The 13,493-nt window shown below is 34.7% G+C and overlaps 2 protein-coding genes across 2 annotated transcripts in view; one reads left to right on the top strand and one right to left on the bottom strand.

Annotated features, from left to right (window-relative positions):
* Positions 1 to 2: 2 nt before the first annotated feature.
* On the bottom strand, positions 3 to 5,155 carry LOC107561863 (carboxypeptidase A1-like). Its single transcript, XM_016246377.1, has 11 exons — positions 5,091 to 5,155; positions 4,349 to 4,430; positions 4,129 to 4,263; positions 3,586 to 3,684; positions 3,329 to 3,430; positions 2,662 to 2,760; positions 2,464 to 2,574; positions 2,256 to 2,346; positions 489 to 688; positions 331 to 415; positions 3 to 261 (listed from the first exon to the last, which is right to left on the bottom strand). The coding sequence occupies exons 1-11, from the start codon at positions 5,153 to 5,155 to the stop codon at positions 74 to 76; spliced, it is 1,257 nt and encodes a 418-aa protein (XP_016101863.1). The 3' UTR covers positions 3 to 73.
* A 2,482-nt stretch (positions 5,156 to 7,637) lies between these two features.
* The window catches only part of LOC107561868 (testin), a 13,370-nt gene continuing 7,514 nt past the window's right edge, over positions 7,638 to 13,493 (top strand). The window contains exons 1-2 of the mRNA XM_016246382.1: positions 7,638 to 7,789; positions 11,298 to 11,383. Coding sequence (XP_016101868.1) covers positions 7,763 to 7,789; positions 11,298 to 11,383 — 113 coding nt within the window. The 5' untranslated portion in view covers positions 7,638 to 7,762. The remainder of the gene's footprint in view (positions 7,790 to 11,297; positions 11,384 to 13,493) is intronic.

Below are 13,493 nucleotides of genomic sequence, written 5' to 3'. Positions count from 1 at the left end.
GGTAAATGTTTTTGTTGTTTTTATTAACACTCTTTTATTCACTTTGACTCATCACAGAAGCATTGTTATATGTTTAATATGGATTATTCCTGGTGTGCTCCATGATGGCCATCAGGGCCAGCCAGGTCTCCTCAGCAGTGGGGACGATCTGATTGGCAGGCAGGAGGAAACCATAGCGGCCAGTGTCTCTCAGCTCAAAGGTGTAGGAATATTTGATGCCCTGGTTGTAGGTCCAGTCGATAGTGCCTCCACTGGCTTGATCTGTGGACAGAGAGATTGTTAGCAGGGTGCAAAACTGATATGAACTTAAATGAATCTTCTCAAACTTACAGATGGTAGTAATGATGCTTCCATATGTGTAGCGAGTGTTATACAGTGACTGCAGGGCAGTGACAGCCTTCCTGGCGAGCTCATGCTGAAGGAACAAAACAGAATTTGATTTAATTGATGCTACATATATCTAGAATAGTGTGTTTCCACATGCATACCAGTTCAGCCTGGTCCTTTGCAGGAGTGCTTGTGTATCCGTATGGATAGAGGAGCATCTGGGAATAGCTGTGGATGGACACAAAGGCCTTGAGTTTGCCGTGTGATTTCACAAAGTCCACAATGGCCTTGACCTCGGGCTCAGAATGAGCGCTGGGTCCGCGATACGTCTCAGTGCAGGGGTTGCTACTGGAACCAGCACCTGAGGTTGGAAAACAGAAAAACAAGAAAGTATTATATACTATTGGAATTTTCAAAGCCCCTTACAGTAGGACTATAACCACCATAGTGATTAATTAGAATGTAACAGTAATCAGAAATGACAAAATTGTCTAATATTTGTCATGAGTTTATATCATGAAATTCAGATTTTTTTCTCATACAAATATGTTTTAGGCTAAATTTAGGCTAATGTAGGCTAATATTTCTGTTTTATGATAGAACTGTTAAATGACTGAAGCTAATATCCTTTTATGCAGTGAACTCAATTTTATAGTCAAATTTTAGCATTTTGAATCCAAAATATAACCTGTAATTCCTAATTGAATGTAACGAGACAAGAATAATTTTCAGTGGTTAATGTTTTAGGCTTAAAAATAAGATTGAACATGTGCATTTGATTTTTCTTTTACTGTTATTCTTTCGTTTTCTTTATTCCCATGAATCCATTAATCCATTACGGCCTTGCTTTACAATATAACCGTAGTAACTGATTACATGTAATCTGGATTACATAATCAGATTCCAAAAATCAAGTACTCGTAATTAGGGTATATTACATTTTATAATGCTTGTAATTAGATTACAGTTACTTTTTATTAGTGCTGTCAAGCAATTAATCACGATTAATCGCATCCAAAATAAATGTGTGTGCTGTGTATATTTATTATGTATATATAAATACACGCACGTACAGTATATGTTTTGAAAATATTGACATGTATTTACATGTATATATTTACATTCATATAATTTATATTATATATAAATATATTTAATATATAAACATAACATATTTTTCTTAAATATATGCATGCATGTGTGTGTATTTACATAAAAATTATAAATATACACAGTACACACACATATAATATGTAAACAAAAACTTTTATTTAGGACGCGATTAATCGTGATTAATCGTTTGACAGTACTACTTTTTATGGATTACATATTATTCGCACAATGGCAGTAAATGATTGATAATTTACTGATTCTCCCTAATTCTTCTTTTAAATGGATTCCCAATCATTTTTGTCAGCCAAAACCACTTTAACATGAAATATCTCTAATGGAAGTAAATATTTCAATCATTTAACAACACATTTGCATATTTACAGTTCGATGTTGCTTAATGGTCAGATTGGCATGCAGGTAAACAAATTAAATATTTCTATTTTTAGTATTTAATTAATGATAAGCATTTTTATCGACTCACAAACCCACTGCAGTTCTAACATTAAGCCTAGTTTGGGAAACCCTGGTTTAATGTAATGTTTAATGCATTTTATGAGGTTGATTTCAAAAAATGAAATTAATTTTTTTCTCTTTACTTTTTTATGTCAATTCAATGGTAAGTTTAAAACAAGTTACATAAAAAAGTAATTTAAAAGTAATCTAAAAAGAAGTCTGAATACATTACCTATAATGAGTAACCTAGATTACGTTACTATCTACAGTTTTTATCATGTAATGTGCAATCAGTAATGGATTACAATTTGTAAGTAATCTGCCCAGCTCTGAGTATAACTGCAATGATAAAAGCATCTCACCTCCAAAGCCAGCGTCCCAGTTCCTGTTGGGGTCAACTCCAACACAGCTGGAGCCAGAGTTGGGCTTTCTGGTTTTACGCCACATTCGGTCCTTAACCAAACAGATTTGCAATTGAAAAGCAGTCCGTTGGAATACGTTCTCAAAATACAGTTGTTCTGAACTAAATGTGCATGTGAAGTCTTCCAGACATCAGGCTTTAAAACTCACATTGCTGTGGGTGTATGCGAAACCATCAGGGTTGGTGGCGATCTCCAAGAAAATATCATAGTTGCTAAGGATGTCGGTGAGGACGGGGTCACGTCCGTAGTCTGTCACGATCTGCATACAACAGAACACATGGGTATATGTGCTTTAGTCTATTCCTGTTCAAATCGGTTTTTATAGCATGCCAATTAATAACTTTACCTTCTTGGCAAACCAGATTCCACTGGCCTGGGTGACCCATTCTCTAGAGTGGATGCCAGTGTCGATCCAGATACCTGGACGGTTCGCTCCAGTGCTGAACTGAGTAAGAGGACATGAGGTCATAATGATAAAATCATAATTATATTACACATACTGCATATGAAATGTGATATATAGGCCTATATATATATACAGTGGAATTCAAAAGGCCACACTGAAATATTTAAAATCTAATTTAAAGCAATTTTTTTCTGTTCAAATGATAATGATGCAGAAATGACATGTGTCATCTTTAAATCTGGAAATGTTTCAGAATTTTGAAAAATTTATTCAAAACTGACATTGAGGAGTGACCTCATATTGTATCATTTTGTAGAGATACATTTCTTACAGATTATTTATTATTTTTATTTATTTTTATATTTTTATTTGTTCGTCTGTTGATGTTCGTTGGAATAATGCATAATTTATGGTTGTTTTCTTAAAATAAATGTTAATTTTCCATTTAAAGTTTCCACTCAAATTGTTAATATAATTGCTAATTCATAATTTCAAATATGTAATTAACATAATTAGTAATGGGGGGAAAATACAAAATTAGGAAAATGTGAAATAATAGCATTTTCACTAGAGGTCTAGCTGCAATTTATCATTATTTGTGACCTACCTTTAGGACGTTCAAGGGGCGGTTCTCGTAGCTCTGACCAATCACAATTTTGCTGACCAGATTGCTGTTCTCTGCTACAAGCATGTCTATGAAAGAGTTAATCTGAGAGAAACATGGTGAAGATCAAATGACTGTTTGCGTATTGTGTGTAAAATTGTTTAAAATATAAATGGTAAAATTCGGAAAAGCATGAAACAACATAGTCACATCCACCAAGTCTTACAATGCAGTCATATAATTAAAGTTGCAGAACTCACAGAGTTCAGATCATGGTATGTGGTGTAGACAAAGTCATCGGTACTTCTTGGAAAGGAACGATATTTCACCATCTCACGTTCCTCATCATCCAGCAAATCCTAACAGAGAAAGAAGAATGAACTTTACATTTTGTGATTACTCACATTATATATTAAATATGACCAAAGATTAATTGTGGTGTAACCAAAACCGGGGTTCGCGAACCTGTGTTGGTTTCTGAGTTGATGGAAATCTAATAATTAATAAAAATGTAAAATTAAATAAAAAATTAAAACAAAAACGAAAAAAAACAATTTTTTTTATTTGTGTACTTGCATGTTATGTGACCATTAACCAACACCAGGGAACCTTGAACAAGTGTCAGTTATTGAAATATTAACTTAAAATCCCACAGGGTACTTCAAGGAAATATTTTAGATAAACAGGGGTCCAATTGACAAAAAAGTTTCCTGGTGTATCCAAAGAATGTGTGTCGTATGATGATTTATTGTCTCCAAGCTAATATAATCATAGCAATTAAAAAGTTTAATTAATATTCCCACCTGGACATCCATAATCATAACATTATACTGGATCTGATTGTATCCCAGGAACGCCCTGACTGCCTGTAGGCTGTGAAACGGGACACGGACATCCACAGGCAAGGACTCATGAACGGGTTCCCTCCAGAAGTCCAACTGAACACAGAAGGAAACAAGTATGGAACCAAATGCATATGAGAGACATCAATAAGTAGATCTCTGGTTTTGATGTGAAACTTACCCCGAGGTGTTCCTGTTCAGAAAGTTCCTTCAGGAGAGAGATCTGTGCCTCATCTTTTGCAGTGATCTGAAGAAGCTGGTCTCTGTAGATACATCAAAACATATGCAGGAATACTTCTTAGGTTATGTGGCTTCATTTGAATTTTCATTGCAAATTAAGATATTTTGTCCATACAATGAAAGCCATTTTTTAAAACAACAACTTTTTTTGGAACAACATGAAGGTGAGCAAATGATAATTTTTTGGATAAAATGTCCATTTATGACTCAAGTGACTCTTTTTGGCAAATCCGGCCACAAACAGAGCAGTTAAAAATAGTATTCCTTTCATCATCATCATCTTATAAAGTAAAGCTATGAACACTAAAAATCACACTTTATATTTGATCACTGTAGCTATGACCATGATGACCCTCCTCCTGAACAAATGTCCATTTATGACTCAAGTGACTCTTTTTGGCAAATCCGGCCACAAACAGAGCAGTTAAAAATAGTATTCCTTTCATCATCATCATCTTATAAAGTAAAGCTATGAACACTAAAAATCACACTTTAAATTTGATCACTGTAGCTATGACCATGATGACCCTCCTCCTGAACACTCAGCGCTGAATAAACCACAGCTTTCTCTCTCAAACTCAATGTAAAATGCTGCACCGCTTTTATATTTTTTGGTGCATAACCATGCAGAATATGTATTCTCATTTAACCTAGGATACTGTGAATAGGATTTGTGAGCTCACCCCTCAAAGGTCTTTTTGCCAAACACAGCCACAAACAGAACAGTCAGCACCAGTAGCCCCTTCATCTTGCTTGAGTAGAACTTTCTGGCTAGAGTCATTCTTTATATACTGCCCTGGTGACTGTGACCTTGTATTTGAGGTAGTAATGGGTTGGCAAGCCTGCTGCTGTGGTTCCCACAATATTATACAATAATAATGCTGAATTTTGACAAATGAAAGCAATGCAGCTGTTACTTCTAGTATAGCGGCATACGGTGTTTTGACTGGTAAATGTAATCAATAGTGCCTTACCTGGTTTGATCCGAGATAGAAAGATAGTAAAAACAAGACCAAATCTATCTATCTATCTATCTATCTATCTATCTGCTGATGGACAGAACAGTGTTAATGACATTTTGTTATCAGATATTATTATACAGGTCAAGATGACCAAACCACGGTAATCATTTACTTCTTCTGCAGTTTTCTCATTTGCAAAACCTCATAATAAGTCACAATCTGACGGGAAAGTCACACCTAAATGGTGATTAAACATCACAGAGCCTACCCACACATGTAAACAAACTCATCCTTTCACACAACATTTCTATTTTAGTCACTGCTAGTCATGGTTCTGTTAGTCAAAACCCCATACGTTTGAATAAACTGTTAGAATGGTTATTAGAAAATAAACATTTATCTAGTTTATGCATTTATATCTCTTTGCAAAACAAGATCTTGCTGTGTGGAATAGAATAGCAGGAAATGCTTGTACCAAGTATAGTTTTGACCTTGTGTTGACATTAAATCAGCTCAGACAGGCCTTCTGCTTTGGTTCTCACAACCTTGTGTAACACTGCCTCTGAGTCTGATGATGAGAACAATGCAGCTGTTTTTCATCTTCATTTTTAGAGATTGTGATGCAACTTAGTTTATGGAACTTTCGTGAAAAATATGATGTTGTTGCTTAGTGGTTGAAGTAAAGCTGTTGGCTAGGGTGACCATATTTTAGTTTTCCAAAAAGAGGACAGTGGGTGCGGGCGGGGTGGGGGGTTGGGGTGTGTTGGTTGGTGGTTAAAGTAATGCCGAAAGCGCCCAAAGTAGCGTAATCTCAAATCTCAAAACTCAAAATATGTAATTTCAATACCTAATATACATATTTTACAGTCATTGTTATGCACGTTGAACATAAATACAGCTAAAAAAAGCTTCCTACCAGTGGCCCTTCTTCACAAAACTTAACATCTAGCACAGTTTTATCATAGGTAGAATGCAAAATGTTTCAATGTAATTTATGTTGGTTCAAACCTACACCTCCATTACCATAGTAATGCACTGAAAGACACTTTTGTAATCTAGATGAAACAGAGCAAAATAAAGAAGTGACTGTGCTTTTAGTGATTGATTGAGTGAGTGAGCAGTAATTACATACAAGGTAAGACAGGAAACAAACCCAGTTTCTGATTTTATTCAGACAACAGTGTCATTATAGCTGGTGACATATATAGTTAGTCATGACAATGAAGCTGTGGCCATGCTGTTAGTGCTTCATGTCCATATCAACTCAACAAAATGACTAAAGCAGGCTTAGTGAAGACAAGTCTACACAAATCTTTAATAAACCTCTAAAAGAGAGGCAGAAAAGCAGAATTTAGTATGTCAGAATTTAAAGTCTTACACCACCACACCCTTTCCAAAACCAACACAAACACTGAATAAGCCACAGCTTCCTGTATGAGGCCAGAGCATCAGTTTCTCTCAAAGTACGGCTGTTTCCTGCCCTCCGCATGCACTTACTGATGTTCTCTGACCTGTTAGGATGTGTATTTTTGTATGTCAAATAAGAAAAAGCATGTTAAACAAATTAATATGTATATACACATTTCTGAGGCCCCACAAATGTATTCATTTTATATTTTTCCATGCACGTTTTTTTTATTATAAATTATATTAACAACCTGATCATTTGAGTGAAAAATAAAAAGAACATAACCTTTCACTTTGAATTTTTACATTAAAGAACATTATCTTTTTGAAGAATTTTCACACACACAATTATGAACAAAACAATGCTATGATGTAAAATGAAATATTTCAAATGAAAATTCTAAAAACATTTAAAAATATATTTTTAAGGTTTATTTCCCCAAAAGTTTTTTATGAGACTTGGCTAGTAGTGTAGTATTATAATTCACTGTAACATATAACTGTAACATGGCAATGTATAGGTCCTTTTCTATGCAATTAAAATAGAAAAATACTAATATATATATATATATATATAAACGTTTTATTTTAATTAATAATAATTTAATAATTTATTCAAATTAATAATACATATATAAAATAATTATAAAACAAATGTCATTAATCAGCATTTTAATCCACGTTACAGTAGCCAATGAACTACTATTCTGCTAGTTCATGTCTCAGCCTCCAGCTCTCCCATCAGTCCGCGAGCGTTTCATTTTGTAACAGAGACATCTCATACAAGGCTCTGATTGGTAGAATGCATCTGCATCTCTGCTCCTATTGGCTGAACAGCGCACAATGAGCGGAAGTCTTTCAGCGTGCGTGCGTGCGTGAGTGTGAGGTGGGAGTCTGTCCCGTTCAACGAAAGTGACCCGTTGGCGAAAGTTGCCGGTGGGAATAGAGTCAGCGCTGGTTATCACATCTAAACAAGCTCGACAAGAATGGAGATCGAGAAAGAAGTTAAAAAGGTACGCTTATTGAACTGGTCATGGTCCAAAAGTTTAGTTACAGAAACATTCGGCAACGCCCTTAAAGGTAAAGCCACTGCCATTGTTCTACATGGCGAAACATTTGGCATTACAACTCTCACATTCGAGGCCGAGTGATTAAAAACTTGTTTACATTTAGTGAGAAATAGGAAGTGGTCTTTAATAGGAAGTAAAACATGAAAGGCAGATCCTGGTTCTTCTTAAATTGATAGAAACATGAATTGAATGAAAATTATTTTGTTAACAGAACCTATAGATTTTTTCTTTTACAAACTGTAAACAAGCTGGAAGTTGTTGTGAATACTATGTTTAATTCCATAGATTCATTCACTTATATGATGTGGTTGTCACTGCAGCAAGTGTGTTTCTTTCATCACTTATTGCTGCGTTTCAACCACAAGCCAAATTGTAATGGTGTAAGTTTAGTGGTGGTAAAATATGTTTTGACATACAGTACATGTACGGTAAAGAAAGAAGTGGGTTCTTGCAAGAGGCGATGTAAAGATGTGAAGTTTCTCTACAGCTTAAAGTTTGAGTTCAACCCAAAATTACAATTTTATCCAAACCTGTATAACGTTATTCTTCTGGGAAACACAAAAGATATTTTGAATGATGATGACTGAAGATGTCAAGCCTCAAAAATTATGTACCTTTATGTACCATATAAGTAGGCTAGTCAATATGACTTGTGCGCTGTGATGAATGGACTGAATGAAATGTAAGTCATTTTTTACTTCAAATCTTGACAATCAGATTTATTTGAATCCAGTTCACAAACCAATCTGAATGATTCGTTCACAAATCTGATGCAGTTCTCAAGTTCAGCTCACAGACTCAGTCTACTATGATCTAGTTATAACAGTTAGCTTCTCACTACAGTTTCGATGAATTAATAACATGTTATTTTAACCCATTTCTCTCACAAACCTGTTGTATGGCAGAATACTTAAATATAATGTATTATAGATCACATTAATGCTGTTTTACAGCAATTTTGCTATCCTTTTTGAAGCCGGAAAGTTGCAGTCATCATTCATTTTCATTGCATGGAAAAGAGCGACCAACAATCTTTCAAACAAATATCCCTTTAAAAGAAATTAATATTACATTGTACATAACATTTCCACATTTGCATAAAATTGCAAAAAAAAATTAAGTAGTAAGATTTCAAGAGTTTGTCAAGGAAATGGTTAACAAACATTGACATTTGTAATGTTTAAAGCAACTTTAACAGATGCAATAATATATATATTTTTTCATTTGCTAAATCTTTGTGAATGCCACATAATTTTTTCTCAAATGGATGTTTTTAAAAGCATTAATCGAGATTTGCACTGTGTTCTCAGGAGCTAGTGTAGGTACAGTATAAATATTAGGTACAGGTTTATGGACCGAAATGCCACAGTGGGCCTCATTGTCTTGCTGTTAAACAGTAACTCAGACCTTGATTTTTAAGCAGAAAAATGTTCTTCTTTAACAGAGGAGATGTGCTAAGTCCTCCAGGTGTTCTCCATCTTGATAATTACTTGACCTTATAAGGCGGTCTTCCAGCTGAGGAGCTTTAATGTTGAGAACTGCTGAGATAGGAATAAGCTTTATAAAATTAATATTAGAATATCTAGTGAGGTAGACTGATTTCAGATGTTTCTCAAATATATATTGCACTTGTAGAAATAGAAGGGTAGTTTTAGAGGCATTCTTCTCCTTCCTTTAATTATGGAAATTATGTCCTGCTTCAAACTAAAGAGCATTTTGTAAAGCCTATAGTTTTTTTGTCCTAAATAGTAAGTTCTATGAAGTTTCAAGAAGCACATGATCATATAACTGAGGAGAATTCTTTAAAAAAAAACGTTCTTATGAATCCGCCTTTTAATGAATCTTGTCTTATAAAAAGCAGACCCCAGAAGAAATGCAACTTCACCTTTGTTGGATTTGGCAAAATTAGTAAAGGAATACATACAAGAGGTTAGAGAGCATTTTTCATGAACATGCTACATGTTGGTGTCTTTTCTTTTTTTATTTGTTTGTTTGTTTTATAAATTATTAGAAGCATGAATGTCTTTTTAAACTGTGAACGGGAAATGCAAATCCCTTGTGAGATCTAGTAGACATGTTAGAGAATAAATAAATAATTCAAAAAGAATTAAACCATTTCGTCCCAACAGGTGACTTTAATACATGCTGAATTCACAACCCTTTTACCCATTTTGGCATAGTTTATTTCTTTATTTAGGCTGTTTGTTTAGACTTAGTATTTTATTAAATATGTATTGCTAGAAAAATAAATGTTTTGAAGTCTTTTATGCTCAACAAGACAGAACAAAAAAATACAGTAAACCAGTAATATTGTGAAATAATATTTAAAAATAAAAAGTCATATATTTCAATGATGGCAAAGCTGAATTTTCAGCATCATTATACAGTCTGTGTCTCTTCAGAAATCATGCAGATTGATGTTGTAATGCTTAATATTTTGTGGAAACCATGATGAATTTTTTTCAGTTTTTTTGATGAATTGAAAGTTTTTAAAAGAACAGCATTCATTTGATAAATGCTGAATAAAATTAAAAAGTCTTCTTATACATATGAAGTTGATAATTAGCATTTTCCAAAGGTTCAGCACTTGCTATTTGTTGAAAAGAAAATGAAATTTGTTATTTTTGAAATTGGTAGGAAAGGGGCAGTGTGGCCACCATTTAATTAAAGGCACAATATGTAAGATTTTTTAATTAAAATATCCAAAAACCATTAGAACAGTGTTATATATTTTGCTGACTTGTGTACCTTATCCCAAATGTTTCGAAGAATGTTTAGCAATTTTTACTAGTGACACAGACCGTGTCCATAGTGTCATTGTGTCGCCTGCCAATGACGTCATAACCCCTCGATTTCCGGTTTTGTTTTGTAGAAAATATGGAAACAATAAAAAGACACTTTAATATGTTATGCATTTAATTAGACCGGTGACGACCGCACAGAGTAGCATTATAACAGAACGTATCTAGTATGATAAAACAGGGCTGCTTTACCCCACATACGCACGACCGGAAGGAGCGGAAGCGGTCGACTGTGGCATAATAAAAGCTCCGCTGCTTTCGAGCCGTGTGTCATGCTCGTTCAGCGGCCTCGTTTCACTTCGATGGCTTTCAGCCTCACCCTGCTTCATTCTACTACGTTAATAAATCATTAGCTCATCCATGAACATGATTTCTGCTCGAGTCCTGTCGGATTGCATCGGCTGTGGGGATGAAGACGGCAACTCCCATGACTCCACACTCAGTCACGGCGTCATCAAACTACACCTTTGCTTCTTTGTTTATTTTGAATACACGCCCTCCAGCGGTGAAAATTACATATTGTGCCTTTAAAATAAAAAAATGCATATGTGCTTTTTTTGAATTTCTGATGATTTGACCAATACTTTTGTTTGATATGTGTTTGTGACTTGGGAAACAGGATTTGCTCATGTCTCCTGTTGTTTTGCCAGATAACCCTGGGCCATGAGATTGGAGCTGGAGCTGCCTGTCTGAAATGCAAGGACAAATGTGAAGGCTTTGAGCTTCACTTCTGGCGGTTTGTGCTTGCTTCCTTCCTACATATTTGTGCAATGTTATTATTCATGCATGTGGTTTTTATTGTGAAGAATGTCTAATCATGTTGGGTCATCATTGATTTGACTTGTCTGTTTTTATCCATCATCATCTTGACAAACTCACCAAAATGCAGTACCGTATCTATCTGGCAAAAAGTTGTCACACTGAGAGAGCTCTGGCCATTAGCTGCACTCTGTTGGTTTTCCTGAAGTGAGAACCACAGGTGCCAAGATTCCTTTGCCAGAGCTCTATCACTGCAGTGGTGGTGCGTGCCATTCCCAATCACTCTCATGGGGTTTCAGGAATTCTTTGAATGGAAAGACATCAATGTGGATACAGGTCATTGGATGCAGAGCCTGAGACTTCATCTTTGTGTTTGTTTCTATGCAGCTGGGAAGGGTCGACTAGCCATCCAGTGCTGAACAGAATTAGTCAGGTCTCGGTAGGGTTTCTATGGAAGCTTATTTCCACCACGGAATAAAAATATAAATATATTTTTCATGCAGTTCTGAGAATTGTGAGTTATAATCGTGACATATAAACTTGCAATTGTGAGGAAAAAATTTACCTATATTTATCTTTTTTATCTGTGACAGAAACAGAATTGCGAGAGAGGAGTCCATATTGTGAGATGTAATCTAAGAATTCAGAGAAAAAATGTAAAAACTGTGTGACGTTAATGTAGAATTGTGAGGGAAAAACTGAACTGTGAGGTAGAAACTTGCAATTGTGAGAGAAAAAAGTCTGAATTGAGAGTTTTAAAAAAATCACAAAGACTTAAAAAAAAAATATTATTCCGTAGCTAAAGTAAGCTTCCATAAGTTTCTATGTTGTGAAGTGACTCAAACAGGCTTAGACTCACTTCCTGTGCCTCAAAGTCATTCCTTTGTAAATGGCTTTGGATAAAAACATGTGTCCTTTGGATCACTGACATGCTGAAACATTTCTTTTGGGTAAAGATAAAGCCTCTTTGAATTTGTGGCTAAGATTTATGTTGTAGCATTTCCCAAACACCATCTTTCTTACTCATTGGCTCTCATTGATATGTTAAACAGCCCAAAGTGTCTTTAAAGGGGCCACATTCTACTTTTATAGCATTTTATTTTCTTCACTTATAATGTTAGTCAAGGTTTCTTGTAACAAAAAGTCATAATTTAGTTTTCATTACCATTTTCTACCCTCTTACTGAGCGTGCGTTGACAATGACAGCAACAGCGTAGCCAGAAAACATAAATTTTTCAATTTAAATTGTCATCAAACTCTACCTTTTATTTATTTTTGAGTTTTTCGTGCAATATCCCATGTGAAGTCAACTTGCAGATAAACAACATACTTTATCTTGCTGTACAGAAAGTCCTCTTTATCTCTGAATTTTTACAGCTCTCAATGCAACACAATACGGTTTGTTTAGTATGATTTTAATTATATATGTTATAGAAATGCTCAAAAGATCATGTCAAAAGTGATTTAGTATGTAGCCCACCCGTGCCATTCTTTTTCCAAGTAATTAATTACAGAATATCTGTGCATGCCTTAACTTGACCTGTGCACAGCGATCCAAACTAATGTTATCAGACTCTTAGCTAAGCAAAACAGACATAACTCAGAGAGACAGCTCATCCTACAGTAAAAATATTCTCCTCTCATTCTCTATCAATCACTTCAGCTTTTAAAATACAATAAATACGATAACACAAGCCTTTTTTCTCAGTGTGCTGCTGTTCGGTTTGGTTCTTCATACACTACAGTTCAAAAGTTTGGAATCTGTTTCTTATGCTGCATTTATTTGATTAGAAATACAGTAAAAACAGTAATATTGTGACATATTATTATTTCATGTGTTGAAAACGGTTCTGCTGCTTAATACAGTACCTGTACAGATTTTTTGGTGAATATAAAATTCAAAAGAACAGCATTTCTATTTATTTGAAATAGAAATCCTTTCTAACAATATAAATATCTTTAGTGTTACTTTTGATCAATTGAAGTCCTTGCTGAATAAAACTATTGATTTCTTTTTAAAAAATCTAAATGACCACACATTTTTGTATGGTAGTGTATGGTTTAAAGTGTTTCCACAGGTATTCACC

The sequence above is a fragment of the Sinocyclocheilus grahami genome, unplaced genomic scaffold (genome assembly GCF_001515645.1).
Source record: "Sinocyclocheilus grahami isolate Dianchi unplaced genomic scaffold, SAMN03320097.WGS_v1.1 scaffold795.1, whole genome shotgun sequence".
In the NCBI taxonomy this organism is placed as follows: Eukaryota; Metazoa; Chordata; class Actinopteri; order Cypriniformes; family Cyprinidae; genus Sinocyclocheilus; species Sinocyclocheilus grahami.
The sequence above is the reverse complement of the archived record's forward strand: the minus strand, read 5'-3'. Positions and strand labels throughout refer to the sequence as shown.

Excerpts from the sequence above, each read along its gene's own strand:
- LOC107561863 (XM_016246377.1), bottom strand. The coding sequence starts at position 5,155 with ATGAAGGGGCTACTGGTGCTGACTGTTCTGTTTGTGGCTGTGTTTGGC. Across the intron at positions 4,431-5,090 it reads GGCAAAAAGACCTTTGAGGG|AGACCAGCTTCTTCAGATCA; the intron begins GTGAGCTCACAA and ends ATGTATCTACAG. Across the intron at positions 262-330 it reads AAGCATCATTACTACCATCT|ATCAAGCCAGTGGAGGCACT; the intron begins GTAAGTTTGAGA and ends CTCTGTCCACAG.